General features: G+C 43.8%; 4 protein-coding genes and 2 pseudogenes across 7 annotated transcripts; 1 reads left to right on the top strand and 5 right to left on the bottom strand.

Moving 5' to 3' along the window:
- LOC115143217 (RNA polymerase II subunit A C-terminal domain phosphatase SSU72) lies at positions 1-3,866 on the bottom strand. The gene is made up of 5 exons (XM_029683373.2): positions 3,603-3,866; positions 2,634-2,777; positions 952-1,091; positions 636-754; positions 1-255 (listed from the first exon to the last, which is right to left on the bottom strand). The coding sequence occupies exons 1-5, from the start codon at positions 3,680-3,682 to the stop codon at positions 154-156; spliced, it is 585 nt and encodes a 194-aa protein (XP_029539233.1). The 5' UTR covers positions 3,683-3,866; the 3' UTR covers positions 1-153.
- A 271-nt stretch (positions 3,867-4,137) lies between these two features.
- LOC115143723 (uncharacterized) lies at positions 4,138-6,806 on the bottom strand. Its single transcript, XM_029684197.2, has 2 exons — positions 6,586-6,806; positions 4,138-6,334 (listed from the first exon to the last, which is right to left on the bottom strand). The coding sequence occupies exon 2, from the start codon at positions 6,152-6,154 to the stop codon at positions 5,006-5,008; it is 1,149 nt and encodes a 382-aa protein (XP_029540057.2). The 5' UTR covers positions 6,155-6,334; positions 6,586-6,806; the 3' UTR covers positions 4,138-5,005.
- A 1,619-nt stretch (positions 6,807-8,425) lies between these two features.
- LOC115143722 (olfactory receptor class A-like protein 4) lies at positions 8,426-9,805 on the top strand. Its single transcript, XM_029684196.2, has 2 exons — positions 8,426-8,532; positions 8,667-9,805. Exons 1-2 carry the CDS (start codon positions 8,446-8,448, stop codon positions 9,657-9,659), a joined length of 1,080 nt encoding a protein of 359 aa, XP_029540056.1. The 5' UTR covers positions 8,426-8,445; the 3' UTR covers positions 9,660-9,805.
- Positions 9,806-10,043: 238 nt separating this feature from the next.
- On the bottom strand, positions 10,044-12,401 carry LOC115142330 (olfactory receptor class A-like protein 4; annotated as a pseudogene).
- A 647-nt stretch (positions 12,402-13,048) lies between these two features.
- Positions 13,049-16,512, bottom strand: LOC115143216 (cyclin-L1-like). Of its 4 annotated transcripts, none has more exons than XM_029683371.2 (10): positions 15,848-16,512; positions 15,565-15,639; positions 15,263-15,372; positions 15,060-15,180; positions 14,772-14,836; positions 14,545-14,644; positions 14,038-14,296; positions 13,701-13,791; positions 13,505-13,570; positions 13,049-13,415 (listed from the first exon to the last, which is right to left on the bottom strand). In XM_029683371.2, the coding sequence occupies exons 1-10, from the start codon at positions 16,091-16,093 to the stop codon at positions 13,253-13,255; spliced, it is 1,296 nt and encodes a 431-aa protein (XP_029539231.1). In that variant the 5' UTR covers positions 16,094-16,512; the 3' UTR covers positions 13,049-13,252. The 4 variants fall into 4 exon arrangements, with proteins under 4 accessions (XP_029539231.1, XP_029539232.1, XP_064857916.1 ...); XM_029683372.2 differs by having other exon boundaries at positions 15,565-15,635; positions 15,892-16,512; XM_065001844.1 differs by having other exon boundaries at positions 15,892-16,023.
- Positions 16,513-16,603: 91 nt separating this feature from the next.
- Positions 16,604-26,864, bottom strand: LOC115143215 (von Willebrand factor A domain-containing protein 1-like; annotated as a pseudogene).
- Between the last annotated feature and the right edge of the window lie 1,132 nt (positions 26,865-27,996).

Here is a 27,996-nt window from a genome sequence, read left to right as displayed (position 1 = left end):
CCCTCGGCCCTGACCAACAGCAGAGATTGAGCATTGTGTAGGTCTGTGTGAAAAGTAATCAGTAAGTTCATACGGAAGTGCACATGAGCCTGTGTATAAACGTGCATGTTTGGTCAGGGGGCGTATGATATTGCAGATTTGGTAGCAGGCGCATCAGTAGAAGCAGACTGTGTGGAGGAAAGGCCTGTTGCTCTTGTCCTCAAACTCTTGCAGCAGCTCGTCCATCTCGTTTTCCATGTCATCGGTGTGCTGGATCTGAGACGGGGAGAAGGGACAGTCTGAACACAACACCTGCTACACTGGGCAAGGCAAATGCATCAAATACAATTTAAGTCCCAGTTTAACAGAATCACAGAGACATACCACTAACTCATGCACCATTGCTGTCTCTCAACACAATCATCCCAACACCACAAAATGCCCTGTGTACCATCTTCAATTACATGTACTGTATGTCACCAACATGTATCTAGCAGAGCTCATTCAACACTGTAGAAAAAAAGACCACCATGTACCCCAGGAGTACAGTCTCTGACTCCCCATTATACCATGTTCCTATAACAAAAACTGGCATTCCCTATGACAAAGTAACTGTGTGATTGTAGCTGCGTAGGGTCGGGCAGACAGACACTCACACACTGACACAGCTCACAGATGAGGAAAGCCCCCAGTGTGGCCTCCTCGTGGTTGTCCTGGATGTCCACGTTGATGACGTGAACCGGCGTGAAGGTCTCCTGCTCCCGAGAGCTTAGGTCTGAGTGGGAGAGTAGTGAAAGTTGATCAACATGTAGACACAGTGGCCTAGCGCTAGACTAACTTCATAGTTATGCATGCTTTCATGGAAGTGTATTCAATACGTCAGTTGCATTTCACATGCATTAAACCCCATTTATAATAGTTCATAACTTGACATGTGAATCCCTCCACCCTTCTGGTCACCAGTCCCCTCACCCTCCAGCACTTGGTCGTAGACCCTCTCCTCACAGGTGATGACCAGGTCAAACTGGTCCTTACAGCTCTGGAAGCGTTCCGGTCGGGACTTAATCCGTTTGTTGCGGTCCAACATGTGCAGGATTCCATTCTGCGTGTATCTGAGGTGCTGAGGGTCAAGGAACACAGCAGGACGAGAGACAACACACAAGACCTCAAACATTAAGGGATCTATGAAAATATATCAAATGTCTCAGATTGACACGCCAGTTAGACAACACCCTCTAGAGGCCAAAACTCATAAAAGACATGACCTTTGGAAGTTGAATAACTTCAAATAACTGGCATCTAATAAACTACCAGTACATTATTCTAGATAAACTCACCTTCCTCACCTAACAATTTTACATTTGGAGAAAATAGGCTGGGTTTTGGAAGAAAGAGGGAGATGAAGTCAAGAAAACATTACAGAAATGATCTCCAATCTTTGCCTGCACTGTAAGGATGGGTGTCAACTCTTGTACACTCCTAAAATAGGGACTTGGGAAGTGAAAGGAGTGTTATTAAGTTCCCACTAACAATTCATACATATCCCCCCTTTTATTTTATTTTAATACAAGCATGCAGATATCTCAGTTGTCATAAAATGTTTGGGGGTACATCTAAAACACAAGTGAGCATACCTTCTAACACAGAACTGTCTCAAATACTTCAGTCTTATTCTGAATCCCAAATGGATTGCTAGCCCCTACCCTGCTATGCACTTCAGTAGATGTGATAGGATTTTATTGGCATCTACAATATGATAATAGCTCCAATGTTCACCTTCCTGCTTACACCTATCCACTTGATTCAGATCCCAAGTGTAGCAGTAGGAGTCCATTTAAGGTCGAACCATGTGGGCTCCAGAGTTGTTATATGAATTGATGCCTTTTCAAAGATAAGAACTTTGCTTCAATGGTAAATTTATTTTTCTGAGGAGTTTGGTTGAGAGCCCTGTAGTGGAAGGAGGGGGTTAAATTATTTACATGTGGAAGCATATACTAAAACAGCACAGAAGGAATGAATGTTCACATTCAACTGTAGTGCCCTTGCCAATTTACAATGCAAGATATAAACTACACAGACTAGTAGTTGGGTCAAATACATAGTGCTCAACAAACCAGCATTTATGTTTTGTTTATAGTCTACATCCTGGTCTTGATATGGAAAGATATATTCCCTAGATCTTCTGGTTTCTGGGCCCAGAAACAACCTACCTGGCTATAGAGGATAAATGGATACTTGTTTACATGAACCTGTCAAAAGTGAAATCTTTCATGCAGCCCACTCATTAGAAAAAGCAATGTGACAGCATGTGATAAATCTCACAAAAAATGTGAGGACTAGCCTGAGTGCCAGTCTGTATGAGCCATCATGCAAACTCCCATGTCATTCACTGTCATGCCAATGTTTGGCTCGACAAGTGCAGCAACGGTGTTTGCAAGAACACAAACAGATCTGGGATCAGGTTAGGACATCCTTTACTACAAAATCACAAACTTTAACATGCACCTCCATGTTCAGTGACCCTTCATGTTTTCATTCATATAATTTGGTATATTTCCAGTGAATATTAAGAGAATAACTCACTGAAGAAAGGAAACATGGAAGAGATGGGGCTGTGTTTAAGGTGTGTGTGAATGCAAGTGTGCAGGGGATACAGCTCCTTGTCCTTGCGGACCAGGTCGTTGTACATCTGTTCATAAGTCGTTTTGAAGTCATACACATTGGGCTTGTCCGGTGCTGGACCAGGTAGCTTCACATGGGACCCTGTCCCAAAAGAGCGCACTTCAAAGCCACGTTTGCTATAGAAACGGAAAGAAATAGAGATTGAAACGGGAAAATATGGTTACTTTCAGACCAGCACATACAATGCAAAAAGTATACAGACCACAGCAGGGGAAATGCGTGAATGTCATCATCAATGAAGTTCTCATTACAAGAGCCATATTGCAGGAATCTTCTGTAATTACCCAATAGGCTCTCCTTACCTTTCCATCAGTTTTTTTTTAACTCAGTGAATTGACAAATTAGTCGTAAGATGTATTATTTTAGTGTTACCCTGCCTAAAAAGTTCTCATTTTGAGGCTGTTGGGGGACAATTGCTTTATGATCCTTTCATGGAATAATCCAGAACATGAAAGTAAATTCTAGGTGATGCATGGCAAGTCTAACTATTTGTATCAATTTTTTTCTAATCATATTTTTACAATTTCAGGTAATTGACTGGTTCGTTGCCTACCTAGTTCTAACCAGTTTGTTCTAGTTACTTCCAGCTAGTGACTGACGGCTATGCCGACTGAGTTAAAAATGCCCTACTTCCGGTAGTCAACACCGGCGAGGAAAAAATTGATTCGCCCTTTCTCCATGTGTGACACTCGTAATTAGTTGAGCTTCATAAAGACCTATAAGGTCTCAGTCTTGTAAAATATGGACGTTAGCCATATTAGTGTAATAAAATGCGTCGACCCGTCGTTTGCCGCAAACAGACTGCGGTCGGCGTAGCAAGCCTGCATTGTTGTGTGGAGGAGGGTGAGCTCTCAACCAAGTTTTTTAAAAAGTAGGCCGCTGAAAATCAAAAGTTGCGGCTTCGTGGCATGTCGTCGTAGTTTGTCTTCCAGTAATGTTACCTGAGGATGTTGTGCGCTTCCATGCTGCGGTTCTGGTTGCTCGAGCACACCACCGCCACGCGCAGCGGGTGGCTCGGCATTGCGAATGCTATTTTTCTGAAAGAACTAGCAATCGAATGTTAAGAAAGTACTACACACAACTCGTTTAAACGTGGTACAAATGTAGCTATCACAAAAAGACTGCAGGGAAGACCTTCGTTTCAACTAACCAACCAAATACAACAGGGTATATATAAATGAGTCAAAGCAATCGGATAACCTTCTTTCTGTGAGCCTGTTAAAATGGCGACGGGGAGTTTTATCCACAAGGTTTTACAGCTGATGTCATATGGGGGCAGGGCTTCACACCAAAGCCATTTATGGTGCATCCATGACGTCATTCAAACATAAACTTCTCCAGTCTGACCCGACCAGTCCTCAAGCCCTGATGATGCTGGAAAACAGGCTGCAACTGTGCCACATGTATCCGTTATTAATTGCACACAGTCTAGGCATAGGCATCAATATTTTATTTGTACGATGGATGGATGGATGGATGGATGGATGGATGGACGGATAGATACAAATATTAATAATATTTTTCTGTACACGGGTACACATACACACATATATTCTGTGTGTTTTATTGATTCCACGGAGCCTCCTAAAATAGAGGTTTGGTACAGTATTTGGCAGACTGCAGAGCAGACCAGCCTGTTGAAGGTCTATGACATACAGCCATCTCTACAGCCATGACAAGATATGGCAATAGGAATCATTCTAGGCTGCCTGGGGGTTAATTGTTGACATTAATTAAATGAATCCTCTGAGGTAAAAATGAAGAAAGCACTAATTAAATTACCTACTGTGCTTGCACTTATTATTTGGCACTTAACAGAGGTAATCATAACCAATCTATAACTGGGCTCCAAAAAAATAGAGACATCTTTAGAAATACTGGTTTATACTGGTTGGGACACATTTGTTTTTCCTCTGCTCAACTGTAGACAATGTTTCACTCTTAGGTAGGCCTACCGACTACCATCTTACTATCTCTAACACAGCACACGTTGATTACTAGCAGAAAGGCTAATGAGATAAATACATATGGGAGGAAAATATGCACACACAAACAGAGATGTAATTATCTGAGCCCTATCATTTGAAAATTATTTAATAGTATTTGAAAGTGTGGTGGTCTATTCTGAGGCTTAGTTCATCGTTCTTCCACAAGCTTGCACAGGTATGATGTATTTTAGTCGTGTGTAAGGTCTATTATGTGTGTGTGTGGTTGTTCAATCACAGTATGTTACATACATGTATTTTTAGTGTATTGATTTAGATGTGGGAGTAAAATAAATTTGTGTGATATTGCTTAACAAGGATACAAGTGTGTGCCCGTGTGTGTGCGTGCGTGAGTGACATTAGTGGTGAGAGTGTGTGTGGTATGTGGAGTGTGAGTGCTGTGTCGTGGGGCTCATGATGTTCTCAGTGATGTATGCCACCAACAGGCAGATGATGACCAGCATCACACAGATGGCTCCTCCCACTGTTGTCATGGCAATCACAATGTCCTGCATGCCCAATGGTGAGACGGTGAACTCCAAGCAGTCTCCCAGGTCCTGTCTTTGGCCTGCTCCTCCTGAGTGGGGTGGTGGGGTCAGGGTGGAGGCCAGCGGATGTAGGCAGATGCGGTAGGGGACGTTCTCATGGAGCTCAGTCAGCAGGAAGTCCCTGCAACCGGAGCCAAGATGAAGACCAGCGCACTCAAACTGGGTGTAGCTCCCATTCCACCAGCAGCTCAGCGCAAACCCACCTCTTCTGACCCGTCGTCCACTGAATACCCTCTTTAGTGGTGCAATCAAAATCCTGCTCTCTACCCCAAGCCCTGTCCTAGGGGCCCCTTTCTGTCCCTCTACAATTGTTCCTCTAGTCTTAGTCTCTTGTTTATCTAGGTCATGTCTAGCTGTGTTTCCTTTGGTTGTCCCTTGAGCCTCTCCCCTCAGACCTTCGTATGTCCACTGTAGCAGCACGCTACCATTGGTCAGAACGTTGGCCACCAGGGACCCTCCTGGAGACGGAACAGTCCGGCAGTCTCCATGATGACACCTGAACCCCTGCTGTGTGTGTCGAAAACACAACCTCCCCCCGATTCCCCCATCTGTTACCCGGTAGGCACATATTGGTGCCACTTCTCCCTCCATGGCCATGACCCACCTTGTTTCACCTTGCACATGGTCTGGCCTGCCAGATATCACAGTGGTTCCTGTATTGCCTCTGCTGGTGTTGATGGATGAAGTGCCATTCCTATAGCTGAGGTCCCCCTCCAGCTTTGGTGTGCTCATAGTTTCATTCTTACTGAAATAATCAATACCGTAGTTATGGTGTTGGCCAGAGTTTGGGGAGACATCCACGTCCTTCTCGCTTCCCTCGTCTGATGAAGATGCTGACGCTGATGGTAATTGCGCATCGCGGCCGCCGCGTGTCTGGTTGGAAACTGCGATTGTTGCGCGGCACAGACAGAGAAGCACTGCCGAGAAGGCGACCAGGGACAGCCGCGCTTGGCCTCTCATGTCTTCCCGTTTTACAGGTTCACTCTCACTGTATTTAGTGCAAATTGATAGTGGACTGCGCCGTTACTGTCAGCGGAGATCCGAGGCGAGAAAGAGAGGTACCGGGGCATGTGGCTTCCATAACAGTCTTACACCAACAATGCGGTGTAGCCTCTCCCCGGTGCAGAGCACGAAAACAATCTGCAACAAAAGCAGACAGTAACAATCATATACCTAGTTGGATGATTGATAGTTTACAATCCACACTATTAGAGAATGAGCCAAACTGCTATCACTTGGATACGCATGCTTGATCTGTTTATCCATACACGTAATGTTAGTTATGCACACAACTAAACCAACCAATAAATAGGTCACATCGCTGATTACAATTGTTAATGTAACGGAAATCAATGTAAGATGCATTTTGGCTATTTGAGAAAATAACTTACATGTCTGGGTTTTCGAGAACGAGGACCGCGGCAGTTATCTTTTTAATCACATTTGGCCCAGTCTTGTCCTCCTTTCTTTGGTGGTTGTTGTGAGGAAGTGTGTGTTTGTGTGTGTCTGTCAGAATGTTTGTAGCCTAGTCATCAGCAGTCAATTACATCATGAGTCATCATTTCAAATCCCCACTCCAATTTTAATTTCCCTGACACCATTTCCGTTACTTTTTTTGTGCCTTTCCATCCTTCCACCCATCCGTCCTTCCTCCCTCTCCTCTTTCCCACATTTGGTGTTAGGCTGTATGTAGTCTTCAAGGCTGATGTGTGTAGTCTTTTGTCCATGCTATCAAGGCAGTTTATTGGAAATGCATTAGAGGATATTGTCTTGTGCATCTTTATCCTGTAAAACAAATGTCCTATTTTCAGGATTTTTTTTTATTGTAGAAGACTATGAAACTTGCAGCAATTAACTCTGGTAACAGTTTTTAACACATTAATGAGATTAGTATATGTTACTTACGCTGACATTTGAATATTGTCAGTGGTAACCCAGGGCTGTAGTTGGTTTTGATGTGATGCTATTTCCAAACCTACAGCGACCTCAAGTGGTAATAGTTGATAATAGGTCTATAACGTTCCACAATATTCTGGCGCTAGTTAAACGGCAGACCTTGTAGAGAGCTAGGTTTCTTTAGCACACACTCAAACACTTCTGAAGATTTTTTTTTCGGAAACATTAATTTCTGGTTAGTTGTACAACCTCTTATAACCTCTTTAAAATAATATCATCGTTAGAACGATCAGATCATGGATAACCAGAGCTCGATTACAACAATCTTGATTGCTGTGTTGATGAGGAACCTAATCATCATATAGGTAATACAACCCGAAGTCTAACAACACCTACTGGCAGATATAATGGTCACAAAAAGCTTCATATATATGAAGATCTTGAATTTGAGAGCATTTCATTTTAATTTCTGATCAATTCGACTCAGCAGTTCACTGACAAGGTTATTGGAGATAATGATTATATTTCCATTCCCCAAAGGAAACAATAGACAAGCTAGTAGGGCCAAGGGAGAGGACAGGAACAGTGTGATTAATGAATAATACTGCAGCATCAGTGGATGGGAGGGTTTTAATAAGACCCCTGGGAAGCCCCTGGGGTATGTTGGGTAAATTAGTCTGATGATGCCTCTCTACATCTGAATAATGGGAGCTAACGATGAGGGGGTAGAGACACTCATGGGATGGGGCACAAACAAATGGATTATAACATAACACACAAACATCTAAATATACATGTATGGGCCAACAGATATCTGACACAATAACATACCCCTGTTAAAATAGGAAGATTTCACCATGTTTTATTTGTTTGAATTAACCATTTACAGCCAGCTGTGTAACAGGGCAAAACATAAATACATGTCTGGACACCAACTGAAATGAGCTGAAATTATTTGTATATCTTTATGGTCTCAGGTGTTTGTCAGCCTCACATTTCTTGTAGATGTGGCCTGTCTGTGGGGTATGAGTTGATAAGAGGTGTGTGTTTTTGCAGTTGGCCAATGGAGTGAAAAATCTGCATGCCTTAGCAGCAGGTAAGGGCATGGTATCTAGGCGACAAATTATTGGAGTAAATTGACCCTGAGCTGGGTCAGCAACGGTATGGCTTTGTTTGTGTATGAGTGTGTGTGTCTATATAAATAGTTCACAATGAACAGGATAAAGGCAGATATACAATGGATACCCTGGTAGAGTAACAGAGTAGGGAGAGTAGCTCTCACCACTCTTGATAGTTGAGACACATCCATGCAATGAATAAGAAATAAATAGTGGCGCCATGCTGAGGACGATGCGATGTCGGAGGTCCTCACTGTAGATGCTATTCTGTTTGGGTTTTTGGTCTTCTCTGGCATCCTGGGAAACATACTGGTCATCCATGTGGTGAGTAGAGAACTATCAAAAAAATAAATGGAACCCTAACTGCCGATAGCCATGGAATATCAGCTTAAGAGGACATCACACAGTGTTAAGTGTAATAATTAATTATACTCTCTCTCTCTCTCCCTCTCTCTCAGGTGTTCCAGTCGGCCATTGGAAATTTGTCTCGTCGGCTCCCTCCCTCTGACATCATCCTGGTGAACCTGTCGCTGGCCAACCTGCTGACGTCTCTGTTCCGCACGGTACCCATCTTTGTGTCTGATCTGGGTCTGGACGTGTCACTGTCCCAGGGCTGGTGCCGCCTCTTCATGTTGCTGTGGGTGTGGTGGCGGGCCGTGGGCTGCTGGGTCACTCTGACCCTCAGTGCCTTCCACTGTGCCACCCTGAAGCGACAGCATGTGGCCATGGGCCCCCTTGCACAGGAGCATGAGAGGAGGAAGGTGTGGGTGGCTCTGGGGCTTGTCTGGGGACTCAATCTCGCCTTTTCCCTGCCAGCGCTGGTTTACACCACACATGTCCAAGGCAATGCCACGGTGGAGCTGATGGTGATCAGCTGCACCACCAGGCCCCTGCTGGGCTGTATGTGGGAATTCCCCTCGGAGGAGCAGGGCTCGGCCTTCGCCTCCACCTCCCTGGTCCTCAATGAGGTGGTTCCCCTGATGCTGATGGTGGGCACCAACCTGGCTACGCTGCACTCGCTGGCCAAACACATCCGGGCCGTCACCTCGGCAGGCGAGGCAGGGACGCATGGCGAGCTGGACAGACATGTGTCCAGTGAACGCAAGGCCAGTCATGTGATTATGTTGCTTGTGATGCTGTTTGTGGTGTGCTGGGTCCTGCAAGTTGCAGCGGTGACATACTATAACCATAACAGGGGGCACCATGCGGAGGAGCTGCTGACTGTGGCCCACTTCTCTGCTTCTGTGTTTGTGGGCTTCAGTCCCATGGTGGTGGCTCTGGGACACGGCAAGCTGAGGAGGAGGATTATGAGGATGATCGCTGGCTGTGCTTACAGAGTGAAATGTCAACAGGAGAAAATAATAGATGAAAGCAAAGCTCCAGACACAAGGGAGACGACTGCAAAACAAACCGTTTTCACTATTCAGAAGGAGAGAGAGGTTATCAAATAAGAGGAGAGAGTTAAATCAAATAAATGAATGAATGAATGAATTAAGGCATACCACTGTATGGAATCATTAATTAACCAATGCTTACCTCCCCTTCAGTCTGTGTTTAAATGTCAACATGTATATAAAACCCTGTCTAAATATGTAATAACCCACCCAATAAATACCGTACTACTTTTAAAGTATTGGAATGTTTAAGATCTTCTACATTTGGAGTATTGAAATATTGTGAAGTTTGTGAAACTCTGATTTAGAGGAACCTCAGGGCATAAACTGTCTCAGAGGCTGGGAGATGGTATTTGACTGTTTATTAAAGAGCAAACAAGTCAGAACATGTAACAACAACTATCTACAGCTAGGAGTGCCCTCTTAAGTACAGTCAATACATCAAAAACATTCTCTCACTCACAAAAAGTCAGCTTGCCAGAAATAAATTGTGTTAATGTAGTCTCACTGACAAGTACAGAGTATCACATTTTATTTCAATTAAGAAGTCAACAATCTTTACTACAAAACCCCTCCAAACAAGTGACAGTGCTCTTCCTCAGTACTGATCATTGCATCCTTAGAAATTGTCATAAAAATTAATGGGTTTGTCTCTCATAGTGGCCATATTAAAACAGCCTGCCTAAGGAAGAGGATCAAAATGGATGCCAATGGTTTGAGGAATGCTAACAACCATATAATTCTATGTTACTGTTAGGCTGAGGGCAAGTATAATATCTTTCCGCTGACTTCCCCATTATGTCAGTTGCAGTGTGTGTGTCAGAGTGTGGGCTCTGTCAGTGAGTAAGAATAGACTTAATGACAGCACGCAGCCGCCGGTGACCCACTGCCAGCACGATGGGCGAAATGGCATTGAAGATGGTGTTGGCAAAGCGAGCTGTAACCAGGAGGAACTCGGCTGACAAACCTTGTGTCACGGTTTTCTTCTGTTGAAGGAAAGGTGGACCAAAACGCAGCGTGGTTTGTGTTCATCTTGATATTTAATTAAAGAAAGTACTGAACACTGAATACAAAAACGACCGTGACGCTAAATGAGAACTGTGCTGACACAAGCAATCAACATAGACAATCACCCACCAACAAACAGTGCAACCCAGGCTACCTAAGTATGATTCTCAATCAGAGACAACTAATGACACCTGCCTCTGATTGAGAACCATACTAGGCCGAAACATACAAATCCCCAAATCATAGAAAAACAAACATAGACTGCCCACCCAACTCACGCCCTGACCATACTAAATAAATACAAAACAAAGGAAATAAAGGTCAGAACATGACACCTTGGTTGTAGTTAAAGTAGTTTATAGAGATGAGGCTGGTTCCCCAAGACCCATTGAAGAGCATTATGAGGGCTGGAATCACCTAGAGAAAGAGGGAGGGCAGGGAGGGGAAATACTGTGAAACTATTTACCTGTTTTCTTCTTCTCTTAGCATAAGGGTCATAAAACATACACATAAACATGCATTTTCTGTAATAACACTGTTTATTATAAGCGAACCTGGATCATCAATCAAATGTATTTATAAAGCCTTTTTTTTATATCAGCAGATGTCACAGAGTGCTATACAGAAACACCTTGGTAACCCATAAGCAATTTCTTCCCACATTCCTCATGTTACAGGTACACATTACATGTGCTGTACTTCTCCATCCTTCCATCCATAGTAAGCAGGGTACCTATAACATGGCATAATTCTGAATCCTGTCCAGCCTCTCTCACCTTGGCAGCTCGTCTCTCGGACGGTACCCTCTTCAGGGCGGGTGCGTCCGTGGTCATGTGTGTGGGGTAGCGGGTCCTGCTATGGGCGTAGAGCATGTAGAGGGAGGCCAGGTTGTTGATGGCCATCAGCATAATGGGCACTGTCTTGTGGATCACCATGGAGGTGGTGGCTTAGGCCAGGCCCGCGTAGCTGGAGGGGAAGTTCCACAAACAGCCCAGCAGGGCGTGTGTGGTGCTGTTGAACAACATCAGGTTCTGCATGGGAGGGGGAGGAGAGAGGAGATGAGAAGAGGGGAGGGGAGGAGAAGATAGGAGAAAAGAGGAGAGGGGTGGGAAGTGTTGGAGGGGAGAGGACAGGAGAGGAGACAAGGCAGGGAAGCCACACCCACACCCACATCAGGAAGCAACACCAGTCTCTGGAGGAGGACAGCTACAGAGAGAGAGCTGGGTGTCAGTTTTTGTGTGTCTGTGTGTGTGTACACAATAGTGTCAACCGGAACAATACTAATTCCAGTAATTATGGCACGGTATATTGTCAGCTTGCTTTCATTTCACATAACATATCTCCAATCACAGACCACACCACCCTCCCTTGCGCTTGCATTTTAAACTACCATTCCTCAAAGATCAGCCCAAAACCCTCTGATATCTTAAATACCAAATCCCATAATCACAAACCTTTTACTTAGAGCCCAAACCACACACAATCCCCATACCTGCCTCACCCTTGTCTCGAGCACCCACATAAAGTCATTATTCTTCAGCATCCTCTACTCCAGTGCTCGACACCTGTCCCAGACCAACCCAGCTCCAGGTCAGCGATGACCAGCAGGGCGTTCCTCAGGACAGACATGAGCAGGTTGGAGAGGGCCATGTTCACCAGGTTGATGTCTGAGTTATGTACTCCACTGGGGTCTTTGAACACATTCTCCCCGATCACACCAACCACTGTGGTGTGAACTGTGATACCCAGCAGGATCAGAATAATGTAGAAGGCGGTCTGAGTGGGAGACATGAGAGCTCCATCCCCACCGGCCCCTGCCCTCTCAACTCCGGCATTGGGGCCTCCATCTCAGCTACCGAATTAGAGTGAGTCCTGGGTAGAATACTTTGTCTCTCTACATCCTAATCCAGGGCCCTATTTTCAAAGTGTTTTTTTTTTTTTTTTTTAGAAGAGTGAGTAACTTTCCCTAGTTACTCAACTAACCTCTGCTAGGCCAGAGATATTGTGGGGGTTACAATCCCAGAGTTCAGCTACACGAGAGATTCATCAGTCAGCCTAATTAAAACATGCTTCCTTGACAGCTAGGTTCATGATCATGTCTAGCTTCCCTAGGTAGGGATGTAGAGGTGTGTTTGGTTGTGGTGCGGAATGGGTGGCAGGTAGCCTAGCAGTTAGAGGGTTGCCAGTTTGAATCCCGGGTACGACAGGAAAACCTGGCAGAACGTAAAGCTAGCAACCGGAGGGTTGTTGGTAACAAAATCCTAGAAGCCATTAAGCAAGGTACTTAACCCCCCACAACAGCATCAAAACCTGTATGTATGAGTCTTTCGGAGGGTTTGGGTTAAAAGCGGAAGTCACATTTCAGTTGAACCTTGTGTGAGGTTGACCAATGAAGTGATCTAAATCACTTGATGCCATTCATAAAACAAGACAACAGATCATCTAAAAGCATTTTTATTTCAAAAATATTGTTCAGACAAAAGCTTTGGACTATGATCTTAGAGCATAGTTTCCCAAATTATAATGTAATACAAACAATCTACAAAAGTGAAAACATTGGAAAGTCTGGCTTGTATTTGGTCCACGATGTGCTGTTCCATAGGTCATTTACGATAGCTCTTCCTTGATAACACCTATGAGAGTTATCTTCTACGTGAGTATTCATCTCTCCTTCCTCTTCCCCGCTCCCTCTCCCGTTCCCGCCGACGTTCCCGCTCTTTTTCCCTTTCTCTATCCCTGCGACTGATTTTCTGGCGGTGGGTGGGAGAGACAGAGCGCAAAGGAGAAGAGACACTGCGACTGCGTCTGAAAACAGAGAGTGAAGTTAGTCTCAGAGCTGAGACTCAATATGGAGTCCGTATGAAACAGAGTAAGGCACAGTGCTTCTTCCATACCTTCTTCTGGAAGGAGACATGGACTGAGTCTCTCTTCTCTCATCACTACGACTCCCTCTTTTCTTCCTGAGAAAAAAAAAAGAAGAAAAGCAAAAATAGAAGAGTCTTCATTTCATGAGGGAAAGCAGCTCCATTCAATCGCACAAATATACTCAGTACAGATATCCCCATACTCCAGTAGAGGAAGAATACTTACTCGTCTCCGTTAGTGAGTTTCCGGCAGGCATTTTTTAGGGCGACTTGATTTAGGGGAGACTCCCTGTTGGTCTGTGGTACAGCAGGCGACGCTAGGACAAAGAAAGATAATAAGGAACTTTGTAGGAGGAAATAGTTACAAAGTCAAAGAGTTGCTAAAGGAAATGATGAGCACATGAGACAAACAGAAGTGGAGAGGACGGTAATAATATATTTTTTTAAAGATGCCAGGATGCAAAAATAAGGAAATAGAAACAAAAAACCATGATATAAAACATTAAGATATCACTTATTACACAGTGTGTTTCCTATGGGTGTGTGGTGTGCGTCTGTCTCACCTGTTTTGGAGGCAGGGGAGAAGCTGGAGGGGACGTCCAGGGTGGGGGTGCCCACAGCCAGCAGTCCCCCTCCTGCCAGCTTAGCCTTGGCGATGCGTGCATCCAGGGCCAGGTGACACTGGTCCACTTCTTTTAACATACTGGGGAGGGAGACGTTGGGCAGTGAGTACAGCCTCAGGATCCGCCCACAGATCTCCCTCAGGTCCTCCTCAGATGCACCAAACAGCAGGAACCAGGGAGGCTGGTCCGGCAGAGGGATCTGCATGGAAGACGGGAGGAGGGTGAGGAATCAGACAGGTGGTCATGTTGCTGTTATGGACATCATGGGAGCTATATAGACCAGCTAATCATGTTTACGCATATGTCCTTAGATAAAATCTTGGTTTATGTAGTAGGTGTGCTGATATGTGCAGGTGTATGAATGACAACCTGGGATGGTATATTACTGTAAAATACCTTATGTGTTAGCATGTTTAAAGCACATAAGTGTACACTGTAGTGTCCTACCTGAAGTGTTCTGGCTGACAGGTAGATACAGGCACAGGCCACGGTCTCAGCACTGAACCTCAGGAACACATCTGTCCTCAGACTGTCATTCATGTAGTTCCTAGAAAACAGATAGCAGCAGAGAGAGGTGGAGAGCGAGATGAAAATAGATAAATAAGAACTCTTCCTAATATGACATTTGAGATACACTGAGAAATGATTAAACAAAATATCAAGAAGATACTCACCAAGCTGTCTGTACCAGCTTGGTGTTCTTCTCACACTCCAGCACCTGGAGGTACATCACAATGATCTGTGACAGAGAAGCACAAAAACTGTTAGGGATGTGTTCCCAAGACCAGATGCAATGTAAATTGCCGTAGACAAGATCATTTGCTAGGCATGTCATGGTAATACAAATCCAAGCCAGTAGAGCAAACAGGGCCTAAACCACAGTGGTTATCAATTGTCCTGTTTTAGATCAAATGCGCCACTGAATGTATTGAAGGTGGTGAGGTAAGGAGTCTGCTGCTTGCCTTGTGGGGGTGTTTGACATGCACACAGAAGCCCAGCTCCTTCAGTACTCTCCTCTCCGTCTTGATTACCTGAGCCTTGGCACTGATGTAGCTGGCATCCAAAGGCATGGGGACCTGGGCCCTGGAAGATACACATGGTTAGCGATATACAGAATACCGGAAGAGGGTTGGGAGAACTGGAAGAGGAGTTCAGAACCCCTTACCTTTTGCCTTTGCTGTGTTTGAGGTGGTAGAACACATTGAGAACATCTCGTACCCTGCGCGGTTCCTCCTCGATCTTTGAAGCCAGGTGCACACAAGCCATGGCAACCATCTGGAAAGAGGCAGGCAGGGAGGTAGATGGGTATTTTGAGAAGGGGAAAGAGGACAAATACCATCATGAGATTAGTTTGTCACAGCAACAGTGTGAACAAATAGTAAAGGGGTGAATGTTTGAGCTAAGTCGGATAAAGGACTTTAGCAGTGGAACTGGTTGCCAAACAGAGCATGATAGTGAGGGTCCTACCTCTGCACAGTGTCTGACGAACGATTTGCAATAGTAGAACCTCTGGAAAAGGATCTGCCCCGTGGCCATGGCTACCTGGAGAGAACGTTTATCAATTAACTTGCTAACTACGATTTAAATCCATCGCATGGCCTGCCTCATTGGTAAACAACATGCGTCTTTAACTTAGCTGTTGATTCTAGACATGGTCTCGTGTTTGACCTGTACAATTAGATTTGTCTGACTTTGATTGCAAATTCTACTTAACTTCGGCACAATAGTTAGCTAGATAGCTGTTACCAACCTGCGGGAGTCTAAGCAGAATACCCGCGGCCTGTATCAACTCACAGCTCCGCATTCGCAGCTGCTCCTCGGTATCCGCGGAGAGCCCATGTTCAGCGGACGGACTCTGCTGTAGTCGCTCCAGTGGCAGGAGACAGTTATCTAAAGTTAGGGTTACACCAGAGTATATCTTATCCCCTATAAGAATTCCCTCCCCGGGAATTCTCAAGTCTTCTGCCGCCATCACATATTCAATAGTCGGTTGCATGACACCAGGCAAGACCGAGGCCCAGTCCAGCACGGGACTCCAGTACAGCCTCTACCGATTGGATGGGCCGTATGTAAACCGCGCCCCTTGCTATTCTTCATACGGGTTGTGATTGGTTATTGTGGTCTTGAATTTCGTTGCGTAAACCAATAATAGCAGTATCTTTTAAACGGGTGGAAGCGGTTAATTTTTATTTCTGCAAATTCCGGTGTTTCATCGTTTTGTCAAAGTTTGCATTGTTTTGATACCATAATGTTATTTCTAAGCGTGTTGCAGTTGAAAATGTTATTTTCTCTTGAGGGAAGAGCCTATCATTGATAAAATGGACTCACTTGTGTAAAAAATAATTGCCGTTTAATAGGCTACATCTTAATGCATATCAATTTATGTTGGGGCAGCAAGGCTACAGCATGTGACAATCGTGTCTAGAGATATTAATGGTCATTCTGTACGTGACAACAATCACGCAGTTGCCTGTGTGTGTGTTGTATTGATTTTTACACTCCAAAATAAAATCCAAAATCGTTTTATTACCTCATATGATATTAACATTGAGTACATAGAATACAAGGGTCGTTCCACTTGAAAAAGTACAAGAAAGTATTTCGACACCCACCATCTCAGATTGTATTTAAATAATTTCTGTAGATAGAAAAAAAATAGATTAGCAATCCTGCAAAATTATTTAGTTGATCTCTGAGAAATTCATCTAATTGATTGCACCCAAATTGGCCATTTAAATGTATAAGATTCGTATAATATTCAATAAATATAGTACTTCAAATCCGATTTCCACCAAATATTTTACTATCAATGAAATACACATGACGAATCTCAAAAGCCACCCACGGACACCCCACACCAAAACCACCCCAACAACGAGTATATATTATCAGTTCTCTATGTCTGAAAAGTAGCATGGAGCTGCGGCTCGGAGTATTGTTTCTTTATCCTATGTAATGAATTCTCAGTGAATTTGGTGATGTCCCCCGTTTATAAAAAGCAATAATTGAAGTCGTTAGGTTTATGTGCAATTATACATCCTGATACTACCAGGTTCTGACCACTACATGGTGCTGTTCCTGCTATTAGGTGATTTTTTTAAAATCCCCCAATGTTGGTTTCCTTACCAGGTAAACACTAAAATTTCTAGCATTTGTGGCACAAATCCAATGCAAGTCAATGGTACCCATATTAGCATTTTCACACGTCATGTCCAAATCATCCTAATGTACCAAAACATGTATTGTGTAACTCAATAGCTAGGTTTCCATCCAATTGGCAACAGATTTTCATGTGAATATTCTAAAATACACATAAAGAAAATATGCACATTTTCCCACCTGTGGTGTATTTCCACCAAACTGACTTGTTTCCAAAAAACAATTAGTAGGTGATGACTTAGTGCACACAAACTGCTGTAGTTTTTCACTCAAGTTTTCATATACTGAATAAACGTTTTCAATGTGTTTCCATGGCATTTTCCATCAATAGTTTTGTCAACAAAACATGCACTCTTTAGCCAACAACTTGCAGTGCGGGTAGGCTGTGGAGATAGTCTAGATGTGGAGATAGTCTACATGATGAGATTATTATGGATAAGAGACAGAATATTTTTATTTGTCAAACGGCAGTCAAGCATCGATCATCATGTCACCAGAATAAGACCTTCAATATTTATTGGAAAAGAGCATCAAAGTCATCACTGTACTGTGCACTTTCACCACCCTGTGAAGTTCATGATCATTTATTTAATCTGTAGCCTAATAAACTGCATGCTTTCCAGAGTCCTAGGGCTGTTATGGAGACCATAATACCGCTTTGTTAACTGTTCAACACAGAATAGCCACACAATAGCCACACGCACTCCCTTAAATCTTTGGAGAAAATATATTTTCTATTTTATTCAATTGGATTCTTCATACTATAAAATAATGTAATGGAATTCTAAGAAAATCGTGTCTGCTAAATTAACTAGCCATATGGCATAGCCATATCAGGGCCTAACACAAGGACAACTCAAGAGTATGCTATTCTGTTATTTTGAAATCTGTCTAAAATAAATAATGGATTTATTGTGATGGTGTAGGCTGTATTATATGGATTTATTAGACTTTTTAAAATGTAGATGTTCCAAAGGTCTGCATCAGTGGCTTGTAGGCTGTGCGTGGAAGCCAGGAGATGCTAAATGTGTTTATGTTAATTAATGGTCAATTACTTTGAGACCGGCAGTTATTCGCTTGACAATCACAGCTGACAAAATGTCATGACCACCACAACCCTAGGGAGGACCACACACCATATCACTTTGTGACTCTAAGTTTACTTTGATATGATGGATATTTGTAATTTGCACCACCTTTTCTTGCATAATTAATTTTTCATACACAAAAAGATCCCACCATGTCGAACAAATTAATGATCTGACTGCATTTATACAATTGTAACGAAACTTCCTGTTTCCATCACAGCTGTCATGTTTGTTTTTTAAATATTTAGGACTTTACTGGCCTAAAAATTGTGGATGGAAATGTGGTTCCTGTTATTAGTTACAGATGATTTGGATATGAAGTGTAAAAATGCTAATATAGGTACCGTTGACTTGCATTGGATATGTGCCGCAAATGCTAAAAAGAAACAGTGGCTCGGTAAACAAAACCAAAGCATCGGTTGCTGTCATACCTTGTCCATAAACTGCTTACAGGGTAAGGAAACCAATACGTCAGTACGTCAGTTTGAGATTTGGATGAACTATCCCTTTATTAACATTGAGGCTGCATATAGTTGTTGGAGGTGAGATTGGTGCAGAGGAGGCTGGTGGGAGGAGATATAGAAGGTAGGGCTCATTATACTGGCTGGAATGGAATGAATGAAATGGTACCAAACACATGGAAACAACCGGTTGGACTCCGTTCCATTGATTCCATCCCGGCCATTACAATGTGTCCGTCCTCCTATGGTTCCTTCCACCAGCCTTCTCTGGATTGTCGTGGGGTATGGGGAGTCTGGTTGACTTTTGACAATTTCTTTGGATTCCTCGTGTTTAACTCATTGTTAGAAAAAAGTTTTGGATGTTAGGTACTATATTTATTAAATATTATACGAATCCTATTCATTTAAATGGCCAATTTGGATGGAATCAATTAGTTTAATTTCTCAGAGATCAAATTATATTTCAACAAAATATTGTTGCTGGAATGCTTATCTAATCTGTTTTTTTACTACAGAAGCTATTTCGGAACAATCTGAGATGGTTTGTGTCATGGCTTGCTGAAATGACATGGAACAACCCAGAAAATGAGATGTGAGAGGAAATGTATTCCTGTTTTCAGATATTGCAATTTATCTACCCTCTATATGAGACCAATGCATTGCTGTTCAAGTGGAAAATGGACTTAGTTTTTTGCATTATATTCACACTTAGGGGTGTACTGTGCAGCAGAGAAAGAGTTGAAAAAGTTGAACATAGGCCTGATTGTCACAGCCTGTGGTAAAAGATGTGTCCCACTAGATGGCGATCTTCACAAGCAAGTTCACAAGAGCCAGGCTGATGGGTTCATATGTGGACTGCAGCCTATTATGTGGAAGCTAAACTGAAAACTGAATATAAAAAATATGTGAGAAAGCATACAAGTACATTTAGATTTTACATCTTGTTTATGAAGTGAATATAGTTATATTTTTATCAGAAATAGTTCAAATGCCTATGTGTAACAGCATGCTCACACTATGACCAGATGGATGATGGGAGAGAAGATACGGTTATTCAAGAAAGTTAGGAGGTTCTATGTCTTCTTTGTTCCCCTCTATCCACCCTTCTTTCTCTTCATCCTCATCCACCTATCCCCCATCAGTGGCAATCCTTCTCATTGGAGTCAGAGAAATGGAATCCATCCATTTGGATCACAACAGCTCTATGCTGAAGCTGCACTTCTTTATCTTGACCCAGATGACCCAGGGCCTCTCTTCCTTATGAAATGACAACATAATCCACTTACATGGCCTTCAGAAAGTATTCATACCTCTACTTATTACACATTTTGTTGTGTTACAGCTTGAATTCTAAATGGCTTAAATGTATTGTGTACATGCAATGCCCCTTAATAACAAAGTGAAAACATATTTTTAGACATTTTCGAAAATGAAATACAAAAATACTATTTTCAAATGTTTTCATGCTTTGTCAAATTGGTTCTTAATCATTGCTTGGCAACCATTTTCAGGTCTTTTTTTCCCAAATAGATTTAAGTCAAAACTGTAACTCTGCCACTCAGGAACATTCACTGTCTTCTTGGTAAGCAACTCCAGTTTAGATTTGGATTTGTGTTTTAGGTTATTGTCCTGCTGAAAGGTGAATTCCTCTCACAGTGTCCAGTGGAAAGCAGACTGGCAAAGGATTTTGCCTGTGCTTAGCTCCATTACGTTTATTTTTTATCCTGAAAAATCCCCCAGTCCTTTAACGATTACAAGCATACCCCTAACATGATGCAGCCACCACAATTATGCTTGAAAATATGGAGCGTGGTAGTCAGTAGTGTGTTGTATTAGATTTGCCGTAAACATAACACTTTGTCTTCAGACAAAAATGTAATTGCTTGCAGTATTACTTTAATGCCTTGTTGCAAACAGGATGCATGTTTTGGAAAATGTTTTATTCTGTACAGGCTTCCTTCTTTTCACTCTGTCAATTAGGTTAGTATTGTGGAGTAACTACAATGTTGTTGAGTCATCCTCAGTTGTCTCCTCACAGTCCTTAAACTCTGTAACTGTTTTAAAGTTACCATTGGCCTAATGGTGAAATCCCTGAGCGGTTTCCTTCCTCTCAGGCAAATGGTTAGGTTAGGAAGGACGTCTGTATCTTTGTAGTACTTATTGACTCAAGACATTTCAGCTTTTCATTTTAAATAAGTTGTAAAAATGTTGAAAAACATTATGTGGTATTGTGTGTAGGCCAGTGACAAAAAAAATCTAAATTTAATCCATTTAATTTTGGGCTGTAACACAACAAAATGTGGAACAAGTCAAGGGGTGTGAATACTGGATAATCAAGTGGTTTGAAGCGACATAGAGATGTGACTCCATTGTACCACAGCATTGATGTGGCAATAAAGCACATACAATTTCAAACATTTCCTCCACTTCAGCTCTCTGACTGCAGGCAAATATCATTGATAACCGCAAAATACTGCTCTATCGAAGTGAGAGGGAGAGAGAGAAAAAGGGGTTATTACTTTCCTGTTGCACAAGAGTGCAGTTAGACATATGAAGATGACTACTTCCTTAAAATTACAATGACTATAATGTGGCGATTCAATAAATAGTTCAAGTCCAATATAAGGCTGGTAGACCTGTGTGTGTGTGTGTCTGTGTGCGTAGTGTCAGACCAGTTTGTGTGTGTGTGGTGCAGCAGAGCCCCTCTCCCAGGGCCGTGCGGTAGACAGGTGACACACACACTCGGCTGCTGGGGGCCAGGTGTGTGAGCAGCGTGGACAAGGAGCCAGGGAGCAGGTATAGGGAAGAGGACGCAGGGCGGGAGGGGATCTCTGTCTCACCCATCTCCCAGCTGAGCCAGTACCCCCTCAGACCCTCTTCGTGGCCTCGCCACCGGACCTGCACCTCATCTCGCCCCACTGGGGTCAGCTGGAGGTCAGCCAGGGCAGGCAGCACTGAGATACACACAAAGATAGAGGACAAGTTAGTGTCTGTGATTTGTTATAAAAGCCATAAATCACAGAACGAAAAAAGAGAGGGGCCAGGCCCAAAGGTAAAAGTGGAAGGGATGGACTCCTTATAAATGACTACGATAAAAACACAGAGTATACAAAACCTTAAGAACACCTGCTCTTTCCATGACATAGACTGACGAGGTGAATCCACGTGAAAGCTATGATCCCTTATTGATGACACATGTTAAATCCACTTCAATCAGTGTAGATGAAGGGGAGGAGACAGTTTAAAGAATGATTTTTAAGCCTTGAGACAACTGAAACATGGATTGTGTATGTCTGCCATTCAGAGGGCGAACAAAAACACACACATCTTACCCTCCTGAGTGCAGGCCTTGACAGACAAAGCCTTCTCTTTGCCAGTGGAGTACAGGGCGCTGATGGTGACCAGGTATTGTGTCTCTTGCTCTAGACCAGTGAGCAGAGTGGTATTCTGATGTCCGTGTAGCATAACCATGTGGACCTGTCCACTGGGTAGAGCGCCATACTCTATCTGGTACCTCTGGACCTGCTCAGGCTGCAGAGGACCCCAGCTCACTCGCACCCTGTCAGGACCTGAGTCTGACACTGTGACCACTGCTGGGCTCAACACCTCTAGGGTGTGTGAGAGGAGAGGACAGGGAGGAGAGGGGAGGGGGATGACAGAAAAATAAAATAGATTATTATTTTGCACAACAAATTGTTCAATAATGTAAAAACATCTATTCCAAATCCCTTTCTTTCCATCCCCTCTTCCTCCTCTCCCAGTCTCTCTTCCTCCTGCCCTCTCACCGGGCAGTGTGGTGAAGTTGGCACTGAGGGTGTTGAGGTAGTCCTGGTTGGACTTTGGGGTGAGGGAGGCAGTGTAGCTGGTGTCTGGTTGCAGACCACTCAGCTTTATCCAGCTGGCATCCCCAGGGAGGGTCCGTCTGTGGTACTGCACCCCGCTGCTGGCCCCGCCACTAGGCTGACCCTTCCCGCCACCTGGCAGCATAGAATTATAGTGGACCTCATAGAAGCCTGTGTTGGCGCTGAGGACAGGACGCCACTGCAGCACGGCACTGTGGGAGGACACCTCTACCACCCGCAGGCCCTCAGCACGGATCAGCTCTAAAAGAGAGAAAGAGAGGTGGGGTGGGGGGGTGCGGGGAGATATACACCTCAGGTGGGGAGTTTGCATGGACACTACAGAGGCTGCAATCTCAGGACTGTCTATAAATACTTGAGTCTGGAAATTCAGTTCTAGTCAAGTAGTATAGTCCCACCTCTGTAGTTTTAGAAGTGAAAACGGTATTTGTGCAGAATGGTTTTATACAATGCTGTGCTGTTTGAAGGGCAAATTGTTTTATTTAATATATTGTCATCTATTTCCTCTGTCTGCATCCACCCTTTGTGAGTCACTACCCCATCCCTCCCCCCCCCCCCCCGCCCCACACACCAATGATGGCCTCCCTCAGGTCCTCTGTGATGATGCTGATGTCATCGATGTCCACAAAGTACAGGTGGGACTCGATGGGTGCGGTCACCACCCTCCGCAGCACCTGGTAGTTCCCGTGTCCTGTAGAGACAGCCAGCACGGACACGCCCGCCGTTCTCAGCTCTGCCATTGGTACATCCACCACGCCCGGCTCTACCCCATCCGTTAGCCACACCAGCACTTTAGGGAGCTTTGTTTCATCCCCAGCTCCAGTCCTGGCTAGCAGCCCCTGCGCCAGTATGAGGGCAGCCTCAGTGTTGGTGTCCCCCTGGAGCTGCCTGGTCATCTGCAGTGCCCCTGTAGGCCAGGCTGGGTGCTGTGGGCGTCCAGACCAAACTCCAGGTGTGGCTCAGTGCCCACCTGCAGCAACCCCACCCTTACCTGGCCCTGCCCAAGTGAGAAGGGGAGGAGAAGCTCAGACAGGAAGCGCAGCAGGCGAGAGAACTCATAGGATGACACACTTCCTGAAGAATCCAACAGGAGCAGGATGTCCCCTTCACAACAGTTCAGAGCTGAGTGAGAGAGAGAGAGAGAGAGAGAGAGAGAGAGAGAGAGAGAGAGTGAGAGAGAGATCACACTAAAGCTATTTATCCCTGATACTGTATATCTACAGAGAGAATTGTAAGCAGGCATGTGGCTGCAAGCCCAGGAACAGATTCCACAAGGCAACAAAAAAACACATGGTTTGCCAATGTTATTACCTGTCGTGGTAGTTCTTTACTTGCTAATCTTCCTATGTCCAAATCGAAATATTAGCTCTTCTTTGTGTGATCAGTCAAAATAAACTTTATTGGTTTAAGCCATTTTATTCAAACACAGACTGGGATCCAAGCCATAGAACACAGGACCACACAGGACAAGAGAGAGGAAAGGAAAGAGGGATGAAGAGACGAGTGCTAAAATATGGATAAAGGTATGGGGTTGAGAGATGACTGTCAAGGGGAGTGAGAGAAATTAAACAGATTAAAAACTGAGGATAGTTGGAAGAAAACGGACACAAACTAGAGAAAGAGAAAAAAAACAGAGAGAGAGAGAACATTATGTGCAGAGAATAGCCACAGTCTGGCCAGACGCACTCTGATGAGCACATTATAATGGTCACTGGATCTTTATTCTCAGAAACAATTTAGCCCCAGTTGCTCTCTCAACCGTCTACATACAATAATCATTTCCAGTAAAATCTAAATCGCTTCTCCTAACACTCCAGTTTCTACACCCCAGCTTCTACTAACAAAACAAAAACACACTTGCAGTAAATTCAAATATAGTAGCTCATACATTTTCATTTGTCCTGTGTCTGACTCTGCTCTCTGCTGTGTGTTACTGGTGTGATAGAACGCCCAAGAGGCTGACTGCCAAAGCAGGTTGGCAACAGCTATACAGTATATGGTTGGTAAAACAGTAGACATACCTCTGTCACCTCAGAGACAAGGGCATGTCAGATGAAACCCATCTATTTTTCCATCAGCTGTCATGACCTGTTGTAACAGGTGTATAACCCTGCAGGAATGCAGGAGCAACCCAATGATTTTGCTGTTCTAACATGCTATTGGGGTGATGTACTGACATGCTCTGGTCTAGTAAGAACAATACAGGTATCATTCAATCACAAGCTGACGCCTGATGGAGGTACAGACGCAGACGCACAGACAAAGACATATACAGATGACTGCCATCATCCAAAGGCACATGTACATATTATGCATATTGCATCACTTCTTCCACACATTTTATTCCACTTCCTGCAGAGCCTTTGTTATTTTTATCTCCCTTTATCCCTTTCTCTCTCTCTCTCTCTCACTCTCTCTCTCTCTCCCTCTCTCTCTCTCTCTCTCTCTCTCTCTCTCTCTCTCTCTCTCTCTGTGTCACCCACATAATCTTCAGCTCTCTGTTCCTTTCAGAGAGCCCTCTTGGAACAACATTCCACAATCATTCAACTTTTATAGAGCGCTAGAAAATGATGGTGGTGGTAGGGAGAGAGAGGGAGGGATGAGAGGAAATGAAGGAGAACAGAGATGAGGGAGAGCAGAGCAATCAGGAGAAAGCTATCAGCCAATGTCTGAAAACAACCATACAATAGTAACTAACACAGATGGAGAGGAGAGAGGAGAAGAGAGCGAGGGAGGGATGGGAATGGAGGCAGAGGCGGTATCTCCTATTAACCCCTTATAAAATAGATAGAAGCTTAGTGAAGTACTGGGAGAAAAAGAGAAGCATCATGAGAGAGAAGAGATCAAAGGGATTTGCAGCTCTCTTCCCTCTGCATTCCACAGTGAGCTGTTTGTGAGCAAGAGAGACTGCGTGTGAGGGTTGTAATAGAGAAGAAGTATGGCTTTTCCTTCAAACCCGAAGTCTCTGTTTATGTAATTAAAAAGTAGCTAAAAAATCCATGAAGCTTTGTTCCCACCTTTATGACCTGCAGAAAAATTTATCCAAAGGCTTTGCTTAATATTTTTCAAATAAACCTGAGTCATAGATCCAAATGTTTACTTTTAATTAGTTGGGGACTACCATAAGCGTGGATATATTATTACAGCTTTGTTACTGTAATTTGGCAAACAGAATGTTACCTGTTTCCAGAACAATTCTGGCCGAAGTCAGCAGGACAAATGTTTTTCTTGAAGACAGCAATATCAATGAAAGACAGAGCTTCCATTGTCTCCCCTTCAACTGTAATGCCAAGAGCTGGAAGGCTCCCTCTCTCTCTCTCTCTCTCTCTCTCTCTCTCTCTCTCTCTCTCTCTCTCTCTCTCTCACACACACACACACACAAACACTTTACATTAAAAATATTAACTCTGTCAATAATACAATACACTTATACTAGACCCTGTAAATAAGTTACTATTTTGCGGATTTAGGCTATACCACACTAATAGGCCATGTGATCAGATAAATATTACGACGCATCCTAAGGTCATTGTTAGAAAAGTAATGATTATCTAATGATGTGACTGAGTATCCCGACTTTAATCAGCGCCAACTGCAGAATGGAACGTTGTTGAGAGTCTACAGGAAATATGCAAAAGCCATCTCTCTAACCGTGACACACCTGTATAAGGTAGGCTAAACTCACCTGCGTCAGGCACAACGTTTTGTGTGTTGCTTGGCCGGAGTAACACACCGAACAGCAAACAGGAAAATCCAAACCACCCCATCATAAATTGGATCAATACGTTATGATGAAATTGACCAAACAAGTGCACCTTGGATCTTCCCATGTCACTGTCCATGTCATTGTTGTCCTTCCCTTTCACATTCCCTCGAGCTTCTCATGCGCCAAGGGATCAGTCCGTTTTTAGTTGTACAGCCTAATTGTATCAAGGCTGAAAAGTCATTACGAACTACAACTACCCCCCCCCCCCCCCACACACACACACACACACACACAAGGGCACTCGCGTGCGCACACACAGACAGCGGAGACCGCGTTATCCACACTACCTAATTTAAAACGTATTAGAAGGCGCGACACTCCCACTACCACAGCACGGATTTACCCCCCTTTCCACAAGATCAACTGATAAGGAAGTGCTTCTTCGATTTCATGTCCTCCTCGGCTCTGCTACTGTTTCACCCTCCAATATATTTTGGTCCTCTACTGCCCCTTCTCTTTTCCCTTTCTCAAGCGTCCTCCCCTCAACAGTCAATAGTTTTTCGGCGTCACTTTTGTTGAACTTCGTCCCTGTTTCGGACATTATCCAGGATACTTCACATTAAATAGCACACATGTGATTAAAACTTTATTGACTCCATTAGTAGGCTATTATGGTCGCTCTACACTCATACACTACATGACCAAAAGTATCCTCATCGAACATATCATTCCAAAATCATGGGCATTAATCTTGGGCCTCACTCCCCCCTATCTGAGATACCTAATGCAGCCCTTCACATACACACCCGTTCTGCCAGTCACATTCTGTTAAAGGCCCCCAAAGCACACACATCGCTGGGTCGCGCCTCTTTTCAATTCGCTGCAGCTAGCAACTGGAACGAGCTTCAGCAAACAATCAAACTGGGCCGTTTTATCTCCATGTCTTCATTCAAAGACTCAATCATGGACACTGACAGATATGACTGCTTCTTGTGATGTATTGTTGTCTTTACCTTCTTGCCCTTTGTGCTGTGGTCTGTGCCCAATAATGTTTGTACCATGTTTTGTGCTGCTACCATGTTGTGCTGCTGTGTTTTGTCCTATATATATATATATATATGCAGGATGCCTTTTGCCTTCTGGTAGGCCATCATTGTAAATAAGAATTTGTTCTTAACTGACTTGTCTAGTTAAATAAAAATACAAATATGGAGTTGGTCCCCCCTAAAACAGCCTCCACTCGTCTGGGAAGGCTTTCCACTAGATGTTGGATCATTGCTGTGGGGACTTGCTTCCATTCAGGTACAAGAGCATTAGTGAGGTCGGGCGCTGATGTTGGGCGATTACGCCTGGCTCATGGTCGGTGTTTCCAATTCATCCCAAAGGTGTTCGATGGGGTTGAGGTCAGGGCTCTGTGCAGGCCAGTCATGTTCTTCCACAGCGAACTCAACAAACCATTTCTGTATTTCTGTATTTGTGCAGTGGGGCATTGTCATGCTGATGCAGGAAAGGGCCTTCCCCAAACTGTTGCCACAAAGTTGGAAGCACAGAATCATCTAGAATGTAATTGTATGCTGTACTGTTAAGATCTCCCTTCACTGGAAATAAGGGGCCTAGCCCAAAGC

The sequence above is a fragment of the Oncorhynchus nerka genome, linkage group LG15 (genome assembly GCF_034236695.1).
Source record: "Oncorhynchus nerka isolate Pitt River linkage group LG15, Oner_Uvic_2.0, whole genome shotgun sequence".
NCBI lineage: Eukaryota > Metazoa > Chordata > Actinopteri > Salmoniformes > Salmonidae > Oncorhynchus > Oncorhynchus nerka.
The sequence above is the reverse complement of the archived record's forward strand: the minus strand, read 5'-3'. Positions and strand labels throughout refer to the sequence as shown.